We start from the raw sequence: 27,172 nt of genomic DNA, 5'->3' as shown, positions 1-27,172 counted from the left end.
GGGAAGTCCCTAAAAGCATGTATTTTTAAAAGCAAATTTATATATCTTTTATTAGATAGTATTATATCTTGTTTGGGAAAGGCCAGGGATGTAGTTGTAGTTAAATGATTCAAAATTACTTAAAGAGCATATCAAGACACTGAGCTAATTTTGTGACAGATAAAAGGACACATGAAAGTTGGTCTCTAACTTTAAGGAGCTAATGATTTATTTGGGAAATTCAATCTTGACACTCTGGTTCGTCCTAAAACATCATTCTACCACCCCTAACACCCTTATGCAATCAGATACAATTCCACTATAGGGCAAATTGTGACCACAATAATAAGAATGTTACCTCGAAGTTAATACATGCCATATCAAGCTTTCCTCACTGAAAAATACAGAAAAACTAAAATAAGAGACAATTACATAATTTATCAACTGCTAGTTAGTTAGCTATTAGGATTCCTACAAGACTGACAGCAGAGTACATCATAAGAAACTCTGGGCTGGCTGAAGCACAGCTGGAATCAGGGTTGCTGGGAGAAATATCAATACCCTCAGATATGCAGATGACACCACCCTTATGGCAGAAAGTGAAGAAGAACTGAAGAGCCTCTTGATGAAAGTGAAAGAGGAGAGTGAAAAAGTTGGCTTAAAGCTCAACATTCGGAAAACTAAGATCATGGCATCTGGTCCTATCACTTCATGGCAAATAGATGAGGAAAAACTGGATGACTTTTTTGGGGGGCTCCAAAACCACTGCAGATGGTGACTGCAGCCATGAAATTAAAAGACGCTTACTCCTTGGAAGGAAAGTTATGACCAACCTAGACAGCATATTAAAAAGCAGAGATATTACTTTGCTGACAAAGGTCCGTCTAGTCAAGGCTACGGTTTTTCCAGTAATCATGTATGGATGTGAGTTGGACTATAAAGAAAGCTGAGTGCCAAAGAATTGATGCTTTTGAACTATGGTGTTGGAGAAGACTCTTGAGAGTCCCTTGGACTGCAAGGAGATCCAACCAGTCCATCCTAAAGGAAATCAGTCCTGAATATTCATTGGAAGGACTGATGCTGAAGCTGAAACTCCAAAACTTTGGCCACCTGATGCAAAGAGCTGACTCATTTGAAAAGACTCTGATGCTGGGAAAGATTGAGATGGCAGGAGAAGGGGACGACAGAGGATGGGATGGTTGGATGGCATCACCGACTCAATGTACATGAGTTTGGGAGTTGGTGATGGACAGGGAGGCCTGGCGTGCTGCAGTTCATGGGGTCACAAAAAGTTGGACACAACTGAGCAACTGAACTGAACTGACAAGACTGATAGTGTTATGACTGGATATATGCACTTACACCATTTCTACTATGTATGTGTATCTTATTTTTTGGCTCCGTTATGCTTTCCAATACCTCTTCTGAACTTTATTCTGTTATTTCATGATAAACATTTTATTTTGCACAAAATGCTTCACATTCTTATCCCAGACACTAAAATATTAGCCATCTCTGCATGCTTGTCCACATGAATTATTGATGAAATCAATTATTTTCTTGCCAATATTAAACACTGCAGTCCTGGTTAAGATGCTTAGCATGACTGTTATCTAAATTATACTAGTGATTTATTTTAATAGATCAAGCTGAGATATTTCTACATGAATAAGATAAAACATCTGCTGGAGTTTTAAGGTTTCAAATAAAAAATTAACTGTTTTCTCTTCACCACTAGAGGGAGAAGAGAAAGTGCAGGGTCAGTTGTCAAACAATTGTCAGCAGCATGCAGGAAGTTTTTTAGAGAGAAAAGCAGTTAGTCTTTTGCGCTGAAATCTTTCACGAAACACTCTTTTCAGAGCCCTTGCATGTACTGCTTGACCCTGTTTAACATGCATTGGCCAAAAGAATGAATGAATAAGCAACTAATTATATCTTAGATTACCTTCTGTGATTTTTAAATTTCTCTTTGAGATTTTCCTATATGAACATTTGGTTTTCAGGGATGGTCAACTTCTAGAGCCAGCAGCACTTAGGGTTTGTTTTACGAAACATCAGCTAGTTCTTATCAAGAGAATGAGCAAGTGCAAGGACTATTTGTGTCCCCTCCCCTCAAACTCATTAGTTATGCCCTAACCCTCAATGTGATGATATTATAAGGTAGGGCTTTCTGGAGGTAATTAGGTTTAGATGAGCCATGATGCATGCAAGCTTAGTTGCTAAGTCATGTCTGACTCTTTGCGACCCCATGGACTATAGCCCTCCAGGCTCCTCTGTCCATGGGGATTCTCCAGGCAAAAATACTGGAGTGGGTTGCCATTTCCTTCTCCACGGGATCTTCCAGATTTGGGGAGTGAACCCACATCTCCTGTGTCTCTTGCACTGGCAGGCAGATTCTTCACCACTGAGCCACCCGGGAAACCCTGAGAAGCCACCGGGAAGCTCTGGGAAGGCCAGGAGGGTGGACCTCCTCCATGAGGGGCTCAAACCCTTACAAGAAGATGAAGAACCACCTGAGCTCTTTCTCTGCCCTGTGAGAGCAGGGCAGCCATCGATAAGCCAGGAAGAGGGCCCTCACCATGACCGGACCAAGCTGGTGGCAGCCTTATGGCAGACTTCTCAGAACTTCTCACACTTCCATTCCAGAACTGTGAGAAATAACTGCCTGCCACTGAAGTCACCCAGTTTTGGGTAGTTAGTTATAGCTGCCAGACCTTAGATACCAAGCAACCTACACATTTGCTGCCTTGAGGAAAAACTTAAGAAGTGCATATTGAGCACCATGTTTTAAGCCCTGAAGGCACTAAAAGCTGTAACACCGGAGGTGATACATAGGACTGAAGCAGCGAGTTAACAAGCTGAGGAGACAATGCTGCTCTGTGAGACTAGGGGGGAAGCAGCTGGTACACGAGGGTCCCTGAGCCAAACTCAGCCTATGGTAGTTCTTTATAGAAAGCTTCACTGGAACACAGCCAGGCTCACTCATTGATGTATTGTCTGTGGCTGCTTTTCTAACTGCAACGGTAGGTTAATTAGTTGTCAGAGACTGTACGGCCCATAAACCTATTTGCTATTTGGCCCCTTACAGGAAAAGTTCGTCAATTCCTGGTCTAGGGAAAGGGCAATAAAGGACTGAATTAAGGACATGCAGGGACTTAGCTGGTGGTGCAGTGGTTAAGACTTCACCTTCCATCGGAGAGGGTGTGGGTTCAATCCCTGGTCAGGGAGCTAAGACCCCCACATGTCTTCTAGTCAAAAACCCAAAACATAAAACAGAAGCAAAACTGTCATAAATTCAATAAGACTTTAAAAATTGTCCACATTAAAAAAAGTCTTTAAGAAAAAAGGACATGCCAAAGGGAACAGAAAGAAGAGAAACAAATCGATAGAATATACATTAGCACACTTGTGATTAAAAAATTCCCACAGCCCATGATATGTTCTGCCTTTACAACCCAGAGGAATTAGAAATCTGAAAGGTATTTGGCATAAAACTTGCTTGGCTATTAATGCTCTCACTATAAAAACAATTTAAGAGGTGTAAATGCATCTCTTTGTCTTTACCTCCAACAAAAGATCAATCAGTGGAGTCTGCTTGCTGGCAGGGGTAAGACAGAGGTTGTCTATTATTAAGACCCGCATGAAGTCGAAAACAAACTTCTTAGCTGGGTGATTGGTCAGGTATGTCTTGACGCCCACATTGCAGTACTCTGATTGGCTTCTGTTCATCCCTGTGTCTGCTGCAAAGGCTTTAAATTCTTCTGCTGGAGATCCAACTTCATCATCGAGATCAGTCACCTAATAAAATCAAGAGGAAATGTACCCGAGTCACATTCGATTTCATTCGACATTTTTACTTTCATGTTTCCTAAAAAACCAAACTGTAGCGCCAACAGCATTTTGCTTCAGCTCTAACCTCCTATGAAGCTATTCAACACATCGCATAGTTCACTTGGCTTTACTCATACACTCCTATCAGGGTGGTAATCGGGCACCATAGGTCATGATTACTCAACACACATTCTTTCAAATATCAAGCTATCGACTGGCCGCTAACCATATAACTGCTTTATGCTGAATTTTTATCTCTACTGTGGATAACTGCACTTGAAATAAATTAAATAATAAAATGAGAAGGACTATTTTATGTGCACATAGAAGCCAAGTGTTACAGAATTTCAGATAAAGATCTGGCATACTAATGATTGTAGCCAAGGGCTGATCTATTTTTTAGGTTAAAAAAACGAGCAAATAAATGAAACAAAACAACAATGAAACTAGTACCAATTTTGAGCCAACAGAAAAAAAAAGGTTGAGAAGGCAGATTACTAAGACGCTGACAAAGAAAAAACACTGCGGTATTACTAAATTCCTGTTTTTACCAAAAACGTGGATTTTAAAGTTATAAACAAGCCACAGCATTAAGGCCATGTGCTATACTTGTTCTCCTAAAAGTCCCCACAATTTTTAGCATGATTATTTATTTCATCTTTTTACATGAAGAAAAATTAGTATGAGGAAGGTACTTTATTTCAGGGTGTAGAGTAAGTTTTAGAAAAAGGAAGAAACATCTTGAAATTCTGAAGTTCAATGGGGGAATAACTGTCTTTTGGGTTTGTTTTAAAGGACAAAAGAAGTTATTTATACGGTACATGTATTAGCCACTCAGTCATGTCCGACTCTGCGATCTCAATGACTATAGCCCACTGTGGCCTGCCAGGCTATTCTGTACATGGGATTCTCCAGGCAAGAATACTGGAGTGGGTTGCCATTTCCTTCTTCAGGGGATCTTCCCGACCTAGAGACAGAACCTAGGTCTTCTGCATTGCAGGCAGATTCTTTACTGTCTGAGCCACCATGGAAGCCCATTTGATATATGAGTAGTCTAATAACTTTCTACTAAGTTAGTGCAAAATATGAAAAATAACAGTTGAGCAAAATGGAAAAAGTTGAACAGAAAGGACAAGCATGCATTTCATTTCTTAAAAAGACAACCAAATCCTGTAATTAGTTTGTAAAGATTAAATCTAGGAGATGCTGAATTCCTGAGATAAATGAAGTGGAAATAAATTTGGTCCTATTAGAGCTCTGTAATCTGAGTTCACAACACTACAGCTATAGTCACATATAATAAGAAATGGATCAACAGCTAGATGAAGAGGAAAGTCACTCATGAGAGACTTACAAAAATATGGTAAATAAAAACAGGAAGTAGCGTTCACTGCTGAAATTTTAGGGGAAGGCAGAAGAAGGGTGTGTCTGGAGCCAGACACCAGATAATGATGCAAGAGGTGGAGCAGAAAGTTACAAAACTATAACTTAGTCAGAAGCTTAAAAGATTGGCCAAAAAAAAAAATCTGCTAACGATTGGAGCAGACTAATTCCAGTTTTGACATTTTCCTCCCCCTTTCCTACCATCTCTGAATAAGGGCGGATGTTGAAGGGGAAGACTGTGGCTGCCAGTGCACACAGGAAATCAGGGTTCATCCACATGGAGGCCAGGTCCGGGACGTTGTGATACAAGTATCTAAAGAACTGCATCAGGGTCACAGGATACTCCCGGAGCCAAGATCCCTCTTCTTCTGATTGCCAAGGCTGCCAGGGGACAGGAGAGGAGACAACTCGTTAGAGACACTGACATTGCTACAAGTTATTCACTACTCTTCTAAAACCTGATATACCGATGGTCCAGAACTCTCATAAACCATACACAGGGGTAAACAAAGAGGCCAACAAATCGGGAAATAAGCTAAAACAAAGGCAACACCTCGAGAAACTGAGAGGATGTTTTTCCATTCACTAGGATACTCACACTGGGCTTCTCTGATAGCTCAGATGGTAGAGAATCTGCCTGCAATGCAGGAGACCAGGGTTCAATCCCTGGGTTGGAAGATCCCCTGGTGAAGGGAATGGCAACCCACTCCAGTATTCATGCCTGGAGAATCCCATGGACAGAAGAGCCTGGTGGGCTACAGTCCATGGGGTTGCAAAGAGTCAGATACAACTGAGCAGCTAACACTGGATTGGGGTACTCACAGCTCAGTAACTGGAGTCAGTGGTTTTGAGAACTCAGTGTTATCAACATGAATGTGGTGGGTGCCAACAGTATTACCATCAAAGTTGCCCCATCCTCCATCGTGCCAGAGAGTAAGGAGTGAGATAAAATGGGGAAGTTACCTCACCGTTTGAGTCTTACACTGTCATGTAAAAAATGAGAACAGTGTTCTTAACCATTATGCAACTGTGATACTGTGATTTATAATAAGAAATATATATTTAGTCTTTGTCCCATTTCAAGCACAGAGATGCTCAAACTCTTGGCATTTCCTGACTGATAAGAGTCATAAATGTGTCTTTTTGTTCAAGATGGCGGTGGTGGTTTAGTAGCTATTCTCTCATTTCTCAAGACCAGCATTCCACGTGGGGACAAACATGCAGGATTATGTCTTAACTTGTGTTATATCCAACTTTTGTGACCCTAAGGACTGTAGCCTGCCAGGCTCCTCTGTCCATGGGATTTCCCAGGCCAGAATACTGGATTGGAGTGCCATTTCATTCTCCATTTTGTTCATTATAGGGAGCCCTTTTCAACCACACTTTAGGTTGATGGGCTCTTGCCAGGGGAACCAACCGTGTGATCAGAAGGTTGGAAATTAACCTAACCTGCTCCTCCACAGCCTCCAGGGAGAAAGAGTTCAATCACCAGTGACCAATGACTTTAATTAATCATGTCTATTTAATGAAGGCTCCATAAAAAATCAAATCCATGGGGTTCAGAGAGCTTCTGGACTGGTGGACACATGGAGGTGGCTGGGAGAAAGGCAGGTCAGAGAGGGCGTGGAGCTCCATTTCCTTCCGCACCTCGCTATATGCCTCTCTTCCAGCTGGCTGTTCTGGAGTTACCTTTTGTAATAAACTGGTAATCTGGGAAGTAAAATGTTTTCCTGAGACATGGGAACCTGTGATCTGTAACTGCTGACTCAGAAGCACAGGTAACAACCTGGACTTGTGACTGGCATTTGAAGGGGCAGGATTGGTGGTGGGTGGCAGGGGAGTATCTTATGAGACTGAGCCCTTAATCTGTGGAACTGGATGCTATATCCAGGCAGACAGTGTCAGAACTGGACTGAATGGTGGGGCATCCTTCTACATACTTGGTGACCTCAAGTGTCAGAAGTAAAGCAGTGCTACAGTAGAAGACTGAGTAAGAGACACACAGGAGTTTTCTTTTCCTTAAAAGCATTACCACAATAACAATGATGATGATGCTAAAAAATTTAAGAAGACTCTATTTGAACAAAGTTTATCTTCTGATACCTGCTCAAAGAGTCTTTTTTTTCAGTTTAGATTTTTATAATTGTTTATGAATGAAAACCAAAACCAGAATCCCAAAGCATTCTAAATGAACACATTTAATAGCAATGTTCTTTTCTTAGATTGAAGAAGAAGAGTTTTGACTAAAATCAGACTTGTCAGGTACTTGTAATCCAAAGAGTCTAGTTAATAATTCCTCTTACGATGTGATCCTAAATTTTGTGTAAAAAAAAAAAAGAATTAAATCATTATTCACAGCATTCCTATGAGAGATAGGAACATAAATTTTGTCATTTACTCTTTCAATGCTTCATATCTAAGTTAGAAATAACTAAAATAGAAAACGAAAACACAGAGTAAAACTTGCCCTGATAACATTTTGAGCCTCTAAATAGAGGTGATTGTATAAGTTCAAATAACATATTGTTGCAACTGCATGTAATACAGTATATTCTATAAATGTATACACTGAAATATGTATTCTATAGCACTAACAGCATCAGTTAACACTTAATAAAGCTTGTATTCTATGCCAGGTACACTTGTAAGCACTTTGTATACATACTAACTCATAAATCCTCACAAGAGTCCTAAGAGGTAAATTTTATCCTCATTATCATTTCATACATAAGGAAACTGAGGCATATGATGTTAATATGTCTGGAGGATCAGAGTTGGGATGCTGAATCCAGCTCCTGAGTTCAGGATCTTAACAACTGCACAGTCTGTCCTTACACTAAATATAACAAAACAGAGGGGTGAGGTTCCAGAGACCATATTTAGTAAATAAAGACTTCGGTTACCAAAGGATTCCTCTGTTATCAAGGAATCCCAGGCAGGAGGAATTACCGACAGGCATCAGTGTCTCTGGGGACTTACTGAATTCAGCATGCTTCGGAGCATGCCCAGTAACAAAAAAGCAGCTTCTGTGCACACATTGTGGATAGATGAGACCACGGTTCCACTGGAGGCAGGAACTCCAAAGATAAAGGTCCAGATGGAATCTAAATCAAACTGCAGAGGTAAAAGTGAATCAGGATTAGGCACTGTCAATTTTTCTTAGCAGAGACCCTCACAAGTTCTAAAGTTCTAAAATTTCTTTGAAATTAGTTTCTTTCAAAGCGAGCAATGAAGAAGAGATAGAGACTTAGCGCTCTTCCCTCCTATGTTTTAAAACTCATTTTTACATTTACAAGACAAAGTGAATCTTATGCATCAGTGTCCTAGGTATTTATGTTAAAAACATCCTTTTCTTTTTTTTCTAAGGAAAACAAACAAAGATGGTTGCTAATTAGCTAGGTGATGAAATTAAAGAACTAATGGCTTTAAGTAGGATCTCTTCAAAAAGCACAGTGAACTTACTCCCCACACTCCATTCTCAGCCATGTTCTAATTCACTTTTAGATTACATATAGATTAAGATGTGCCCAAATAAAAAACAGTTTGAGGAGATTTATTCATAGTAGTTTTATACAGCACTTTGACCATGGTGTCATGCTTGTTTTGAAAATTATATAACCAAACTCCGCTTTGCTCATACATCTCTATTGTAATTTAACGTAAGGGTACAGACTCAGTGTTTTCATTTAAAAGGTCTTGTCGATTACTACAGCTGATTTGAATAACATCTTGGATTATTATGGAAGTGTAATTGAGTTTAAGACTAAATTCCTACATCTCTGCAGTGCTACAGACATAAACTATATACAGATAACCACATAGTCTTAAGTTTAGAAAAGCAGGTTAAAGCCTTACTGTTTTCCTAATGTGGACATTATCTATCATTAAGAATTTAAAAACACTTTTCTAATCAGAATTTGCACCTTTCATACCTACCCAATTAATTTGTGGAATGCACATTACTTTGTTTTTAATTCTACAGAAATTAAATTGTATTTCTAGATAAAAATTACATAACTAGAATTCTTTTGATCACCATTAAAGTATCATCCAAAATCTTCCCACGTATATAATCACACAGAATAATCATAAAGAGAAAAAGAACAACAGGAACACAGAACTTCTTTTTGGGAAAATTTTCTATAGTATTTTCAGATTTCTATAACCCCAATCAAATCCCAAATGTGAGACAGGGATGGAACCAGTTGGTTTTTTACTGTGATGAACTCATCACCCTGCAGTGACTTTTTGGCAAATGTAATTACACTTACACCCGACTAGGTAATTCCTACCTGGCAACCCTGCTTACATCGGCTGCTGACGACAGGCACACTGACCTGCAGGTTCTCAGGCAGCTCACTAACGGGCTGCTGCAGAAACAATGCCATGAGGAGGAAATAGAGAGCAGGGACATTAGTGTGTTTAGGAAGGAATGACTGAAGAACCGGAAAGCCAGGAAAGTGACAAGCGTCCCGGTTAATCTCCCTGACAGTCGATCGTCCGCCAGCACTCCTGCCCACATTGAATCCTAAGAGGAAATACAACGAGAAGGATGAAGTTAGTCATTGATTACCATGCTACATTTACACAGAAAGGAGTAAGTCAGTGTGTGTGACAGTTTCATCTCGGACATTCTTATTAATATAAGCCATTAACTACTCAACTTGGGAATTAATCTTCCAGTCAGAAGTTTCACTTTACTTTCTCTTTGACTTTGGCAAGCCTGTCTATTAGGATAAGGCTTCCCTGGTGGCTCAGATGGCAATGAATCCGCCTGCAATGCAGGAGACCCGAGTTCCATCCCTGGGTGGGGAAGTTCCCCTGGAGAAGGGAATGGCTACCCACTCCAGTATTGCTGCCTGGAGAATCCCATGGACAGAGGAGCCTGGTGGGCTACAGTCCATGGAGTCACAAAGAGTTAGATCTTAAAACATAGCTGAAGCAGTCAGACACAAGAGGTAAGATAAACTCTACTCATTAAAAGAATGACATCCAGGGACTTGGTTAAGACTCTGCTTCCAACACAGGGGGAATGGGTTCAATTAATTCCTGGTTGAGGAACTAAGGTCCCACCTGCTGGGAGGGATGGCCAAAGAATTAAAAAAAAAAAGAAAAAGAAAAAAACACCAACCAAGAATGACCTCCAAAGAGGTCTAACATTCCCCAAGAAGAAAGTAATATTTAAAAAGTAGCCAGATTGTAGGATCCTACTAAAAATGTAACTTAAAATATGATAGCCATAAGAGTTAATATATTTCATTTGTCCTGAATATTATGAACTAATTAGGCTTAAATGACCTACAAATTTAGAGATAGGGCAAAATGAATATACAAAATAATCTTTCCTTGCACGACCTGTAACTCTGTGGGAAAGTTTTCCGGCCGAGGGACAGCAAGTCTGAGCCCACTGTGACTGTGGGTATCTGGACATCCGAAGTGTGTTCTAGAAGCACAGGTCTGCCGGGAGATAACTACTTATCTGTGTGGTTTACAGCACCAGTTTTCCCATCAATCCTGTTTCCTCTGTTACATAGGTAATTTGGGAAAATTTAATTAGTTCTTTCACCAACTCCACACCTAATACACTGCTTAGTACAGAAGGAATATTGGCCAGAGGTTGAATGGAAAACTTTTGCAAATAGTAAGCAAAGATGAAAGATTGACTTTTACTCTGAAGCAATTTTTATTTCAATGAGTATCCCCATTTTTTCCCCAAATTCTTTTTCCAAGACAAAGTAGCACATACTTGCTACTATTTAAAATAATGAAAGAGAAATTTGTGTCTAGGTGGCTTTTTAAAGAGTCCAAACAAATTGCTCAGTGTGATATTAATTAATCCTCTGGAGTATATGGTCTTCTAATTAACAAAAAACTGGACAGCAATTTACCAAACTCTTCATATATCATCTCATTTCTTAAACAATGAGCATGTGAGTAAGAAATTGCTATTATCCTTTAGTATAATTTGTTCAAAGTCATGAAGTTAATGAGGGGTGGCACTAAGACCTGTGGCCCAACGGAGCCTGTGAAGTTACACGGTCTCCCTTACGTGTGTGTGGTAAGTCACTTCAGTCGTGTCTGACTCTGCAATCCTATAGACTGTAGCCCACCAGGCTCCTCTGTCCCTATGGCTCTCCAGGCAAGAATACTGGAGTTGGAGTGGGTTGCCATGCCCTCCTCCAGGGGATCTTCCTGACCCATAGATCAAACCCAAGTCTCTTACATCTCCTGCATTGGCAGGCGGGTTCTTTACCACTAGTGTCACCTGGGAAGCCCTGGTCTCCCTTGGTCCTCTTAATAACATTACCACGTTCCTAAGAAACTAGCTGCATAAGGAATACTGGGTGATATTCGTTTGCAGTAAATTCTAAATGAAATCATAAATATAAAAAAAAGTCTGAGCTTTAAGATATCAAAAAACAAAGTGGTATTTTATACATTAAAGGAAAATAAATTTTGACCAAGCTATAGGTCCTAAATGAAAAGCAATGCTAGCATTTACTTTCCTTTCCAAATTTTCACACTATTTCTATCCCATAATTGATCTTAAGGATCATCTAATCTTAGGAATATCTTATAGATCTTAGGAATATCTAATGTTTTTAACAACTGAGCATTAACTTAGATTTAAGCTACAGCTGATGTAGCTGGACTTTGATGGACAGGGAAGCCTGGTTGCCTCAGTCCATGGAGCTGCAAAGAGACGGACAAGACTGAGTGCCTGAATTGAAGCTACGGCTACATGGTGTTTTTATAAAGAAAAAATTGATGAAAACTAATAAGTGTTAGTAAAACATTCAAAAACATACTGTTCATCAGCTCAAAGAGAGATTGAATCCAGTGAGATGAAATATCAATATATAAAATTTCTGCATATGTACACAAGTATGTATATATGTATCAGGTAGATATTCAGAGACAATGATATTAAATTGAATTGAATTTAAGTGAAACTTAAATACCTAGATTCCTCTTTTAGAACCAAAGCAGCATACATAATGTACAAGCAGGTGTCAAGGAAGGACAAATAAGTTCTTAGACATGAAGTCTGGTCGGTCACATAAGTTAAAAGCTCCTTTTCCTGATATTATTGAAGTGGTGCAGGACAGAAAAAAACCCACAGAATTGACAGAAGAAAAATACTCAGAAGTAGTACTCTCTGACTCAGGGAACTTATGTATTTAGCAGTCTTACTTCCCTAATTAGAGAGGAATTAATTCTTAATTTATACTCATTAGGCTTTCCTATAAAATGTAACTTACATACGATAAAATACATACATTTGTGTCTGGAATCATGACAATAAATGACATGACATATGTTAAAGAAGTTTGCAAACCACAAAGTGCTAGGTGAAACCTGGGTGTTATTTCGGCCTCCAATGAGAAGCAGTGCTGCCAATCAGCGTTAAAAACTCCCACAGAATCCTACAGAACTCACACTGAGTTATGCCTTTTGTTTATTCCTTTAGTAGCTACTAGCTACCATTAAGGTTGATAAGCTAAGTTTCTTGCTGCAAAACTGTTGATAAAAATCTCTATAATGATGATAATAAAAAATACTTATTTTAAAGGAGTTCATTTTCCTGAGAAATCATTTCACAATGAATTTCTGAATTTCTTTCCTTATCACTTACAAAGTTCCTTCAGACATTTTTCACATGTGAAATAACAATAAAATAATCCTTTGGTGTAAGCTTTCTTCCTACCATTTAACATTTGACAGCACATGTTACACCAAGGTATTGATACTTTTACATTTTTTTCTTAACAGACAAATTACATATTAAAATCTGATCCCTAATTTTTCCATCTGACAAGGGTAAATAGTTATTCTTAGTGCTTACTGCAGAATACAATTATATATGATTTTAAATTGTAATGTCATAAAGATAATCTTAAAATACCTTACAAACTGAATGACCATAATTTTCAATAAAAACATTGTATTAAATATGCATTTTCCAAAATAAGATCATTAACATGAATAGGAATGTATATATGAGTTCACATGAATCTAATATAGAAAACCATAATTTTCTATTATTATTTAAATACTCAGTTCAATGTTGAAAACAGCATAGAGTCAGTGAGTAGAGATTAAGGAGCTTCGGCTGACATTCTGATGAGCTTAAATCTTGAGTGGTAATATAACATAACTGTTAAAATCACGGGCTTTGGATGAGTGACTTGGACTCAGATTTTGACACTTCTTACCTGACAAGTGACATTACCCCTATGCCTTGACATTCTCATCTGTAAAATGGGTATGATGGTATTTATATCTCATAGGGTTACTGTAAAGATAAATTACTGTGAAAATGAAAAGTGTAACTGGCAAGGAATAAGCACACAAATTATTGATTACTACTATTAATTCCATTCTGATAGTTTGTAAATTATTTACTTATAGGTCAGAAAGGAAACTATAAACAAAAAGAAATCATAAGAAATTTACTTGAGTTTTCCACATCTTGATGTCCTGTCTCTGACTTCAGTTTGACTTGCAATTTAAAAAAATTTTTTTTAATTTTATGTTTTTTATTCTGTCATAAAAGTTCCTGATTCTTAATGGTTGTTAGATAAATCAAACAGTATAAGCTTACCTAAAATTTAAAAACACAACACAAAGCTCATTTCAAAGCAGCCAACTATAGAAGTCCCATACCTAATACAGTTCCGATCTTATTCGTTAAGACGGCATCTGTCTGCTCCAGCCAGCCTCCACCACTGAGGCCCTCCTTGAACTTGATGAGAATAGACGGATTACTCAGTAGGACAACAAGAATCCTCATGGCTGCTGTGACTGTGGTAGAATGCAAGTGTTCTTCCATGAACATCATAATCCAGTCAAAACCCAGCGTCCTGACCAGCTCTTCACAAGCTCTATCCAGACAGATAGATTAAACACAACATTAATTCCAAGGACTAGGATTTCAAATTAAAAAGAAAACTAAGACCAGCTTTTGTTCTTGAGATACTATGAATTTCAGGGTTTTAGAAAGAAATCTATTAAAAGTCGGCAGCAAACAAGATATATGCATACTTATAGCTAATTCATGTGGCTGTATAGCATAAACCAACATGACACTGTAAAGCAATTATACTCCAATTAAAAAATAAATTAAAAACAAGTCAAAGGCAAATCTTTCTTTTGTCTATAATGAATTAACTAGTAAAATCAACTATTATCAATTCTCAAAAGATTTTACTTACTGCAAATTAATGCTTGTCTTTTCTTTAGATGTATAAACCAGTTTTAGTAAGATATCCAGAAGTCTATTCCTCAAAAGTATAAGATTAGCAGATACAAGACCTCCGAACTCTTCTTCGGTTCCTGCAATGAAAATAAATACATTAAATTGCCCTAGTAGATAGACTAGGATAAAATATCCAACACTGGTCTAGGATAAAATATCCAACACTGGTCTAGGAAATATCACTAATCTTTCAGAAAACATTTTCTCTAGGAGTACTTTCCACTACAGTGAGCACAAAAAAAGGGTCTATTAAACATTTCTCTTTAAAATCATGAAAACTGTTCATTTACTTATGTGTTAGCTGCACAGTGGTATCTGACTCTTGGTGACCCCATGGACTATAGCCCACCAGGTTCCTCTGTCATGGGATTTTCCAGGCAAGAATACTGGAGTGGGTTGCCATTTCCTTCTCCAGGGAATCTTCCTGACCCAGGGACTGAACCAGGCTCTCCTGCATTGCAAGCAGATTCTTTACTGTCTGAGCCATCAGGAAGTTAAAAAGGGACAGTAAAGACTGTGAACCCTTTTTTATATTAATATTCCTTTCTTGTACTTAAGGGCAAAGTGACCAAATGAGGATCACATGAACAAAAATAACAATGCAAATCCTTAATTTCTAGTTTTTTTAAAGTTAATTTTTTAAAATTTAAAAACGAACAGAGAGGGAATAAATTATTCAATAATTATAATACATAAAGGAAAGCTAGACTTAAATAGCACTGACCAGAGGGAAAGGCACAGAAATGTACAAGAAAACTTGGGGAAGGAAGGGAGGAAGGCAGAAAGCGTCCGGCTCTTAGTGGTAGTCCTGGAAGCACAGGGACTGGAATCCATGGCCCAGTGTTCCAGGCTCAACTCTGCCATATGGAGCTGTAGGTTAATAAGGCACAATAAACATGCCTTCTTTTTTATACTATAATTGAAGCTCAGGCTAAAATTGAATGACCAAGGTTATATGCGTCTACTTGCTTCGGCAAGGGACCATTTTTACCCTTAAACACCTGTCTTTTTAAAATGCTAATTTAGTGCCTTAGTCATTGGAAGGGTGCTTTAAGTTTACCAAGGGGACTCAAGATTCCCTCCCCTTCTAGTAGGCAAATGACTGGTAATTTATAAATCGCCTTACTGAAGGCATACCACACAACTTACACTGACTAAGGAATTACTTCCTTTCAGTTTTTCCTTTTGATAAAATGACAATCTACACAGAAATTAAGAATTCTCCTTGGTTTTTATGAATAGTTTTTTCACTGTCAGTTATGTTTCCCCTAATTTTCAGATACAGTTTTAAATAATGAACTCAAAAAAACTTCCAGGTTAACTTTTTCCCATTCAAATTGATGGTTTACTCCCCACTGCATTGCCCTTTCATGCTATTTATTTTATTTTGCATTAATTATTGTATCACTGTTCAGCATTATTCAAACCACTTGTTTGTAGGTGTATCCTGAAGACTGTATAAACTATTTGAAAGAAAAAAAATTAGAGTTTCAATTTTTGGGAAACATGTTATACATAAGACAGTCCAGTTCACACAAATAATTAATGTCATAGACTAACAAGACCTGCAAATTGTTTTGCCTTTCTCTAATCTTTCAAATGGCAATGAATTGATAAGGAGAATACTAATCTAATCAGCTTGGCAGATCAAGAGAAAATTTTCCTAATTTATACATCCCTGCTACTGTGCTCTTGTCAAAAATATTTTTTTATAACACTAGTTGTAGTTACAGAATTCAATGATAAGCAAGAAATCTGGAGACTACAGAAATATTTTTTCCTGTATCTTTTTTTTTAATACTTGAAATAAACCTGTTTTATAGTTTCCAAGGTTTTAAAGTACTCTCCTTTCTAATTCCTATTTATTTTGTTTATATTAATTCAGAACTTAGAAAAAAATACTTGTATATTGAATTGATAGAACAACGCAGTGGTTAAAAGCTTAGAATGTTGGTTTAGAGTTGTAGTTATTGATTTCAATGTCCAGTATGGAGACTAAAGAAATACTTTTCCTATATCATCTTTATACTTGAAATAGACATGTTATGTAGGTCCACTAAGATTTTAACAGTAGTCTCCTTAAAATTCATATTTACTCAGCTTATATTAATTCAGAACCTGGAGATAATCTTTGAATATATGGTAGAATAACACAGGGGTTAAAAGCTTAGAATGTTGGTTTGGACTACCATAGTTTAAATGCAGTGGTGTGATCTCAGTAAATTACTTTTACTTAATCTTTCTAAACCTCAGTTTCCTCACTTTCTGTAAAACTGGTAATAACAGGATCAATTTCACAGGGTTGTTATAAGACTATATAGAGCACTTAAAAAGATCTGGCAAATACTAAGCACACCACCCTTATGGCAGAAAGTGAAGAGGAATTAAAAAGCCTCTTGATGAAAGTGAAAGAGGAGAGTGAAAAAGTTGGCTTAAAGCTCAACATTCAGAAAACTAAGATCATGGCATCTGGTCCCATCACCTCATGGGAAATAGATGGGGAGACAGTGGAAACAGTGTAAGACTTTATTTTTGGGGGCTCCAAAATCACTGCAGATGGTAATGCAGCCTTGAAATTAAAAGACGCTTACTCCTTGGAAGGAAAGTTATGACCAACCTAGGCAGCATATTAAAAAGCAGAGACATTACTTTGCCAACAAAGGTCTATCTGGTCAAGGCTATGGTTTTTCCAGTTGTCATGTATGGATGTGAGAATTGGACTGTAAAGAAAGCTGAGCGCTGAAAAATTGATGCTTTTGACCTGTGGTGTTGGAGAAGACTCTTGAGAGTCCCTTGGACTGCAAGGAGATCCAACCAGTCCATCCTAAAGGAGATCAGTCCTGGGTGTTCATTGGAAAGACTGATGTTGAAGACGAAACTCCAATACTGTGTCCACCTCATGCAAAGAGTTGACTCATTGGAAAAGACCCTGATGCTGGGAGGGATTGGGGGCAGGAGGAGATGGGGACGACAGAGGATGAGATGGCTGGATGCCATCACTGACTTGATGGGCATGAGTTTGAGTAAACTCCGGGAGTTGGTGATGGACAGGGAGGCCTGGCGTGCTGTGATTCATGGGGTTGCAAAATGTCAGACACAACTGAGCATTGAACTAAACTGAACTGAACTGAAACAAGTGTTATCCATTGATTTGATCTATATGCTTCTCACCCACTGCTACTTTGCTTCACCCAAAGAAATACCAACATTGTATCAAATGAACAGGAAGAAAGTGGTTACCAGCTTTATATGTTCTGCTCTATGATTTGCAGGAAGTCAGCCTCTCAAATCTCTTAGTTTCTTCTTTGAAAAACATAATTATACCACTCTCTCTTCTTACTCATGAAGCACCAGAGAGGCTGAGCTCTGAATGATACAGCCAATATGGAAGAGAACTCCCAGATGGATAGGGTTGTGAGAGTTTTAAAGGAACTCTTTTATGTGACATGATTAGGGGAAGAACGTTAACAGAATAATGATGTAAATAATGCTGAATAAATATAAAATACTGTGAATTTAATCACAGGTTAATTTAAAAGGTCCTTTCAGTGTTTACCAAGCACATCTCCTGATCTACGATACATGACAGGAAAAATACATTCTAGCAAGGGAAAAATATGCTTCAAAGGAGGAAAGTTTATTAAAAAAAAAAAAAAAGAAAAGTGTTTGTCATAGGCTCAGGAATTACAACTTACAAAATTTGTTTTACACTTACATGATTCTAGTAAAATGTTCTTTCCCTCAATGATTATTAAATATTTAACAGGGAAATTAAAATAACAGTTATAGATACAATTCACTTAGGTAAGAATCTGTGTTTTTGAAGGTTTATATAAATTAAAAAAAATAAAGTTCAAAAATTATACCCAAGAGTTTATTGTTTAAAGGAACATCACTATAAATCTTGTAAAAACTGGAAAGATTTTTAAAGAAAATTCACACCCTTATTAAATTTGTAGGTAATTCTGTATTTCTATGTATTGTAGAGGCTTGGTCTAAGACAAATACATCTGTGAAAGACCAAGAAAAGTAATTCAGTGAGAAAAGTAAAATAACAGTGTCACATATAATTCAGGTTCAACGTGTGTCAGAAGGCAGAGCACAGTAGTTTGGTTCCAAGCTCCAGAACTGACTCACCAGTGTCGGGCTTCTCTTCGTGGTTTATTTCCATAACTACAAACTTCTCACAGACTGCAAAGGTTGGTAAAGTAGAAGAAATGAACTGGCCAAACCTTTCAATACAAGAAAAAGGAGGTTATAGATTTTAATTTTCCTCTCTCCAAAACAAACAACACACTAAGAAACAAAAAAGCAAAGAAATGAAAACCAAGAGAGTACTTATTTTAACTGATCTTTTGTAGATTTTACATGACTGTATTTTAGCCGCTTCCCCTAGAACCGCTGCAATTAACATCAGAACAAATAACATTAATATGCTATAATGTTTTAAAATACATACAGGGAAAAATAAACTTCATCAGAAATATGAGCCCTTTAATGCACCGATCCAAATGATTTCAAAAACTCACCAGTATGGTCTCAATTAAAAATGTCCTAACATTACCTATATGGATCTGGGTTTTGCAAACACAGGTAAGATTAAAATCCTAGCTCTATCAGTTTTTAATCATGTTACTTGGGGCAAGTAGCTTAACCTCTCAGGGCTTTAATTCCTCAATTTGTAATGTAGAGAAAAATAAAAGCCTTGATAGGTTACAGTGAAAATTTTAGCAAAGTGATCATCATAATACCAAGATAAGACCTAAATAAATATTACTACTAATAATGACAATCTCCAAATTAACCTTTAAACTCCAGTTTTAAATCTGTCACCAAGTTAAAAAAAAATGCTTTCAAGGTAACTGAATATAAAGTGAGTGATTTACATGCTGCACCAACAGGAGACTACATTACTGGGAATACCCTAGTCAGCGAGTGTCACGTCATCTGTAATGCTTGAGCAGTAATGTGACAAGAGGTGATTAAGTGCAGTTAAAAGCAATTTTCTACTTGGAAAATAACTTAGGTAGTTTTTTTCTTCCATTTCTAGCCAAGATGAGAATTCTCAAGTGCCTATTAGAACTGCTCTACAGATACTCCATAAATGTGCCTGAAGCCATATTTCACATTAGCAGCAAAATAACATGCATGTTATAGAAAAGATTTGAATATGCAACAATGACATACTATCATCAGTTTGGGTGATAAAGAACAAATATAAAAGACATGGCATGTCCACTGTGAGTGTGTATGCATGTGCGTGTGTTTCTGTACATACATTTGAGATGCAGCAAAGCCTCATCTTGGAAGAGGGCTGGGGATCAAGAATTCTTACACTGAACACTTTTATGTCCAGGACAATCAGCTTCACTGAACTAATTCTAACACCCATTCTCCCAAAATTTTATTAGTCTCTAGTGGCAACAACTGGTTTGCAAGATACATGCCTATTTTCCAGGATCTACAAGTATCCTGAATAGTATTAACTTCTCAGGTATTATCCAGGCATAGGAAGCAATTACATTCACCTCAGTCATCTTAATCTCACTGGTGCTTTTAGTGAACAAACCGATGAACACAGAAGTTTTCACTACCTGAGAAGATCATTGCTGTTGGGAAAACCCTGCAGTAAGAAGCTCAGCACGTTACTAATAGCAGCAATGGTAGGCTGGGATAGAGACATATCTCGAAGAGTCAGTAGCAGCTTTGGGATTAGCTGGAATTCCCTCATCAACTTGGCATTCTTTGAAGCTTCACTGTAAGAGAAAGAAGATTTTATACAATGTACTGGCAGCACTTCTGTAACTGAACAACTAACAATTTAGATATCAACCAATACCTGGACTCTGTGAGCAATTCAATAAAGTGTTCAAATAGGGAGAGATGAAGTTCATATGGAGCATGGAGCCAGACCTAAAATAAAAATGAAGAACAGTGGTTTACTTAGGGTTACAAAATACCCCAAATTGCAATCCAATAAACACAAATCCAGTACATATAACTTATTTCACTTAGACAAATTAGATAAATTAATTGAATATAGCCACTTAGATTTTATTTGCTGTTGCACTATAAAACTGCTGGTATATGGGACTTCTGATTCTGTTCATAAAGAGATAATTGCAGTGAAAATTACCCTCCTAGAGTAAACAATTTGGAGAAGGCAACGGCACCCCACTCCAGTACTCTTGCCTGGAAAATCCCATGGATGGAGGAGCCTGGTAGGCTGCAGTCCGTTGGGGTTGGACACAGCTGAAGTGACTTAGCAGCAGCAGCAGCAGAGTAAACAACTAGAAAGGCAAGATCTACAGAAAATCTCTCTGGGCTCAGTGGCTGAATACTATCAGTGAATAATGAATATAACATACTGGATAGAATGATTACTGGATACAAAAACTGAATAGCAGGAATCCTGTGTAGGTCCAAAACTGGAAATAACCAACGCAAGGTAGCACCACAAACAATTCCTAAAATTCATAAAGGGCTGGGGCTAGTCTGCACTCCCACCAACCTGTGTAGAGACTTCAAAATACATGGGAAGGTTGGGGAGAGGTCTCAGAGGTGTCATACCTTAGTAGGAGGGCTAAATAACCACTAAGGATGAACGAAAGTCCATCCAAACAAGGCTTAAAAGATGTTTCAAAACTGCAATGCCAGAGCAAAGCCTCATTAAGAAAATAAAACAAAATTTACCAATCAACAATGTAAAACTTAGCATCTGATCAAAAGTTACCAAGTATGCAAATAAAAGGGAAAATATGAGTCATAAGAGAAAAAAAGAATCATTACAAATAGGCCCAGAAATGACAGAGATGGTAGAATTATCATGACCTCGTGTTTTTAATTTATTATTTTAGTTGCGCTGGGCTGTTGCTGCACAGGCTTTCTACCTGCGGTGAGCGTGGGTTACCCTTGGTCAGGGCGTGCCGACTTCTCACTGTGATGGCTTCTTGTTGCAGAACACAGGCCATAGGCTGCACGGGCTTCAGTCGTTGTGGCCTGTGGTGAGCACAGGCTCACTAGCTGCAATGCACAGGCTCAGCTGCTCTGTAACATGGGGGATCTTCCTGAACCCGGGATTGAACCCGTGACTCCTACACTGGCAGGCAGATTCTTTACGATTGAGCCACAAGGGAAGCCCTCTGCAAACCTTTGTCTCCACGCTTTCACAAATTTTTTACTGTCTATTTGCTTTTCTCATCTAATGCACTAAATGCCTTGAGGCATGGACTCTCTTATTTTCACATTCTTAGCACTTAATATAGTGCTGGGCTCAAACATGTTAAATAATTATTTTCTAATAGAATGAGGTTTGTGTATTAGAACTTGGAATATTCGGCTGAGAAATGTGTACTTTATCATGTAAGGCAGAGCACTGGAAATTTTTAATATGTTACATGATTATATCTTGGAAAGAATGAGGTAAAAAAACACATAAAACAGACTGAAGAAAGGGGAAAAGAAGAGATCACTATTTTAGGAAGAGGAGAACTGATTAGGGCTTGGATTAGGATGTAGCAGGAGAAACAGAAAACACAGGATACATGAAATGCGGAAGCAGAATCCGCCTTAATTCATGCTGTTCATAAACACTGAAGGAGAAGGAAGCTGATTTTTCAATTTCAAATCTCACTGAATGGGAGAATTGGTGGTGCTACTAATAGAAACGGAAGTTCAAAGGAAGAACTAACTTGGGAAAGGAAGTTACGTTCAGTGGAAGTGTTGCTGGGACACAGAAATGAAAACATTTAGGAAGAAGTTAGAAATGCGTCTGGATTCACATATCAAGCTAAAGATTTAGGTTTGCAACTCTCCGTAGAGATGAGCCTGTGGGGCTGGGTGAGATCTAAAGGAAAGAGAACAACACGGACAGAAATGATAAAGAAGTGAAGAGGGACACTTTTCTGTAGAGTAATGAAAATTTCATATAGCGTAGGAGACACAAGTGCCATCCTTGCATCAGGAAGAAAGAAACGGCAACCCACTGCAGTATTCTTGCCTCAAAAATCCCATGGACGGAGCTGCCTGGTGGACTACAGTCTATGGGGGTCACAAAAGGGTCGGACATGACCTAGCGACTAAACAACAACAAAATGAAAATTTCATCACCAGAAAATGGTGGGGAAAGTAGTGAACAAGATATAGAGCCAGGTGAGTGATGCCAAAAGGCTGGCAAGAGAAGGACATGCGAGAAAATGGAAACACACTGCATCATATGCTGTGGAGGCTGGGGTACCAAGAACAGAGGAGAGCCATGAATTTTTATTTAGAGGGGTGCTGCTAATAAGCTTTCAAATAAAATTTCAGTACAACATTTAGGGCACACAGTCTTTAAAATAAATGACATCTTAGTTACAGATGGCTAACTTTTGTAGCTTACAAAGTTACAAAGAAGAAGATTCAGGGCCAGACATCACAGCAAACTCTGAGTACTAGACACCATTCTGGGTTGTAGGAATACAAAGATGCAGACAGACATGATCTCTGCCCTTGTAAAGCCTCCAGTCTTGTGGGAGGAGATTTTATATAGTGATGTGAGTGCAAAGTGCTGTGAACAAGAAATTAAAGACAGAAAGAACGTGTGTGATTAAGTGGTGCCTTGAGAGGACAGAGTAGAAGCTGTTATGGTAGGAAGTTAGTAGAAATAAAAATTTTGTTATTTTGCTGAAATGAATAATTCACTATACAGCTACTAGTAACCAAAATTTTTTTTGCTGAAAGTATGTTTGCCTCTTGTTATGCCAGTGGCAACAGCAAATTGACTATAGTTAGGTATATGCATTACACCATTTCACTGTTACACTACTGGTAGCATGGATTATTGCTGGGAAAAAGGAACACGATCACTATTTTGTTTGTTTTACTAATGACATTAACATAAGCATCACAATATTATAGAACAAAAACATGTCTTAGAAAACTCTTTCATAAGTGAACTCTATAAATACACCAAATAAGGAATCAGTTCATTGATTATGTATTACCAGTTACTGTTTCTATACATACTTCAAAATCACAAAGGAGATCCTGGAAAGCTGTTGAATTTGGGATAATGGAGGTCTCGTGCCCACTGTCAACAGTTCCCACCAAGGAAAAAGTGAGATGGAGAATGTGGCTGTTAAGGAGGGGGCGTTTCTTCTTAAACAGCATTGCCAGCAGCTGAAAGAAAATACCAGCGCCTGCTTATCAGTCTCACACACACACACGAGAACCCTAAGGAGAGTGACTCCTGAGACTTCCACACCGATTTCCAATCTTTTCATCATGATAACATAGTATTGTGGGAAATCTGAACATCAGGGTAATTCCATTATTCTCTTACTAAAATACCCACTTTTACATAAATTCTACTCATACATAAATACCTGGAGTTGCTATTGCCATCACATGTATATAATTTTCTATCCTGTACTCTACATAACATTTTGTCAAAAGGATTGGTTTCTTTTGCAACACTGTCTCCATAATTACAATTTTAAAAGGCTGAATGATACATGGAACGGTTATGATATTATTAGTCATTCTCATATTATTGGAACATTGAGATTATTCCTATTTTTTCATGATAGACAATGCTGCAACTTTTATTTTGAGAGTTTTGCAAAATAAAACATCAAAATACTACAATTAAATCTACTAAAAACACTACAGTAAACATTATCTACTACCAATGAACTATCTGCTAAAGTTAGAGAAGGCATTTATACTTCATCTACCCTAGAGGAATTTAATCTTGACCCAAATACTTATTTCTCCTGTTACAAGTAACTTTCCGCCTAAACCTAGCAGAGACTGTAAATACACGAACAGGGCATATTTTTAGTCCCACATGTATTTTCAGGACTAGCAATGACAAACTTAACATACAGTGGCTCTCATATCCCCAGCTAACTAACGAATAAGGGTGGGCGGGGGGTTGGTAAAAGATGACATGGTGTGAAGGAGAAAGATAGGAACACCAGGAGAAGCTGGAATTATGACTGATTTAGCCATCTCTCGAGCAGGTGATAACACGATCCTATTTCTTTTGCCCATGCTGTGGAGCATGGAAGGAACCTATTCCCCATGCATGGGAAGCTCAAAACACCCACTGGATTAACCACTGGATCACCAGAGAAGTCCTGACCCTGTTCAATTCCTACTGTCATAGAGAAAAATAACTCTGCACTAACAACCCACATTATTATTTGAGATATGTTTTAATAAGAACTGCCAACTTTTAAAGTTTACTTGGATAACATAATTCTTCCAGAGTTTGAAAAAATATGAATTAACAATGAAAATTATAAGATCGTTAATGCAAAGTAAAGTGAAGACCAAGCTCTATTCTTACATACCTGGTAGCCCCGGATTCTTTCCATTTCTTTGCTGGCTAGTGGGTTACTCTTGACCACACAAACCAGGGCCTTGACTGCTGCGTACAGCCCTTCCACATCAGAAGCCATGGCCACCAGGCCCAGGATGGCTGCAGCTCCACCAATGTACTGCAAAGTAGTGGCAACAGGCTTAGGAACAAATGTTCTTACTCCTGATTAAAAGACAGTGGAAAATAGTTAAAATAAATTCCCCATTGTAAACAAGAACTGAATACATCATCTTAAGAACTATTAATTAATTATGCATTATTTGTTTTGAGTCGCTAAGCTGCATCCAACTCTTTTGCGACCCCATGGACCATAGCCCTCAGGCTGCTCTGTTCATGGGATTTCCCAGGCAAGAATACTGGAGTGGGTTGCCATTTCTTCCTCCAGGGGATCTTCTTGACCCAGGGATCAAACCCGCATTTCCTGCGGCTCCTGCACTGGTAGGCCTGGGAAGACCATAGAAAAGTCAAACAAAGCACATTCCACATCATTGCTCAAAGTTTCTCTCAGTTATGTAATATGAATAACAGTACATCAGTGACCCTGAAAAGCGTGGGAAACACAGCATTGGAACTAATTTGTAACAATTAAAAAAATTCGTATCTACATTCTTAACCTTGTTTTTGTAAAGGCATTGTTTGAATGTCATCTGCCAAATGATCAAAATTTAGTTTCTTAAAAAAATAAAGCTAATATGCATTATATATTTCTGTGTGCTTTGTAGCATTCACAATGCTTTTATATATTATATATTATGGAGTTCGAAAACTACTGTCTAAGGTATTGGGCCAGTATTATCAGTTTATAGATAAGAAGTACTGACATCCACAGAGTTCGAATGTCTGGCACAAATCCACAGTGACAGATGTTAGTTAGAACCTAAATTTTTGAACTCTCCACTCACTGCTCTTTCTACCATACCACAGATCAAGATGCAATAGTTTAGAACTGGACATGGAACAACAGACTGGTTCAAAACTGGGAAAGGAGTAGATCAAGGCTATATATTGTCACTCTGCTTATTCAACTTAATACGCAGAGTACATCATTTGACATGCCAGGCTGGCTGAAGCTCAAGCTGGAATCAAGATTGCAGGGAGAAATATCAATAACCTCAAATATGCATACAACACACAACCCCCATGGTAGAAAGCATAGAGGAACTAAAGAGCCTCTTGATGAAGGTAAAAGAGGAGAGTGAAAAAGCTGTCTTAAAACTCAACATTCAAAACACTAAGATCATGGCAAATGGTGTTATCACTTTGTGGGAAATAGATGGGGAAAAAATGGAAACAGTGACAGATTTTATTTTCTTAGGCTCCAAAAAGGTGACTGCAGCCATGAATTTAAAAGCCGTTTGGTCCTTGGAAGAAAAGCCATGACAAACCTAGGCAGAGTATTAAAAAGCAGAGAAATCACTTTGACAACAAAGGTCCATATAGTCAAAGCTATGATTTTTCCAGTCGTCATGTATGGATGTGAGAGTTGGACTATAAAGAAGGCTGAGCATCGAAGAACTGATGCTTTCGAACTGTGGTGCTAGAGAAGACTCTTGAGAGTCTCTTGGACTGCAAAGAGATCAAACCAGTCAATCCTAAAGGAAGTCAATCCTGAATATTCATTGGAAGGACTGATGCTGAAGCTGAAGCTCCAATACTTTGGCCATCTCATGCAAAGGGCTGACTCATTGGAAAAGACCTTGATGCTGGGAAAGATTGGGGGCAGGAGGAGAAGGGGATGAGGGAGCACTAGATGGCTGGATGGCATCACCGACTCGATGGACATGAATGTGAGCAAGCTCCCGGAGCTGGTGACAGACAGGGAGGCCTGGCGTGCTGCCATCCATGGGGTCGCAGAGTCGGACACGACTGAGTGAATGAACAACAGTGCTGCCGTACCTTTGCAAAGAACGTAGAGCAGAGCTCAGGAAATATCTCCTGAGGTGAATAAAGAAAAGCTACCATAAAGGTGGTTTACTAGCGAACTTCCTTTACTAGCATAAAGGAAACTTTTAGCAGTACAATATGGTCAAAAAGAAAAAGTTCAAAGACGTGCCAAGGACTGATAAGCATAGGACACTGACTGGAAACGCTTTTTGTTAATTTTAAAAGGAATACACACTATATACTGGGCTTCCCTAGTGGCTCAGGCAGTAAAGAATCTGCCTGCAATGCAGGAAACCTGGGTTGGGAAGGGCCCTTGGAGAAGGAAATGCCAACCCACTCCAGTCTTCTTGCCTGGGAAATCCCACAGACAGAAGAGTCTGGTGGACTCGCTAAGAGCTGGACAAGACTGAGACTAACACTTTCATCTTACGTACTGATTTGCAGATTAGAATACATAATTGTAAGTTTTG

The 27,172-nt window shown here is 38.3% G+C and overlaps 1 protein-coding gene across 7 annotated transcripts in view; it reads right to left on the bottom strand.

Annotated features, from left to right (window-relative positions):
- Positions 1 to 27,172, bottom strand: part of WDFY3 (WD repeat and FYVE domain containing 3) — a 278,454-nt gene that overhangs the window by 74,748 nt on the left and 176,534 nt on the right. For 6 of the 7 annotated variants that reach the window (XM_070458192.1, XM_070458191.1, XM_070458195.1 and 3 more), the window contains 11 exons: positions 24,790 to 24,980; positions 23,459 to 23,611; positions 20,292 to 20,365; positions 20,047 to 20,208; positions 18,590 to 18,684; positions 14,409 to 14,529; positions 13,861 to 14,078; positions 9,486 to 9,721; positions 8,173 to 8,307; positions 5,395 to 5,574; positions 3,544 to 3,777 (listed from right to left, as the gene is read on the bottom strand). In XM_070458192.1, coding sequence (XP_070314293.1) covers positions 3,544 to 3,777; positions 5,395 to 5,574; positions 8,173 to 8,307; positions 9,486 to 9,721; positions 13,861 to 14,078; positions 14,409 to 14,529; positions 18,590 to 18,684; positions 20,047 to 20,208; positions 20,292 to 20,365; positions 23,459 to 23,611; positions 24,790 to 24,980 — 1,799 coding nt within the window. The remainder of the gene's footprint in view (positions 1 to 3,543; positions 3,778 to 5,394; positions 5,575 to 8,172; positions 8,308 to 9,485; positions 9,722 to 13,860; positions 14,079 to 14,408; positions 14,530 to 18,589; positions 18,685 to 20,046; positions 20,209 to 20,291; positions 20,366 to 23,458; positions 23,612 to 24,789; positions 24,981 to 27,172) is intronic. The other variant, XM_070458193.1, reaches the window with a different exon arrangement.

Source organism: Odocoileus virginianus, chromosome 29, assembly GCF_023699985.2.
Source record: "Odocoileus virginianus isolate 20LAN1187 ecotype Illinois chromosome 29, Ovbor_1.2, whole genome shotgun sequence".
Lineage (NCBI taxonomy): Eukaryota > Metazoa > Chordata > Mammalia > Artiodactyla > Cervidae > Odocoileus > Odocoileus virginianus.
The sequence above is the reverse complement of the archived record's forward strand: the minus strand, read 5'-3'. Positions and strand labels throughout refer to the sequence as shown.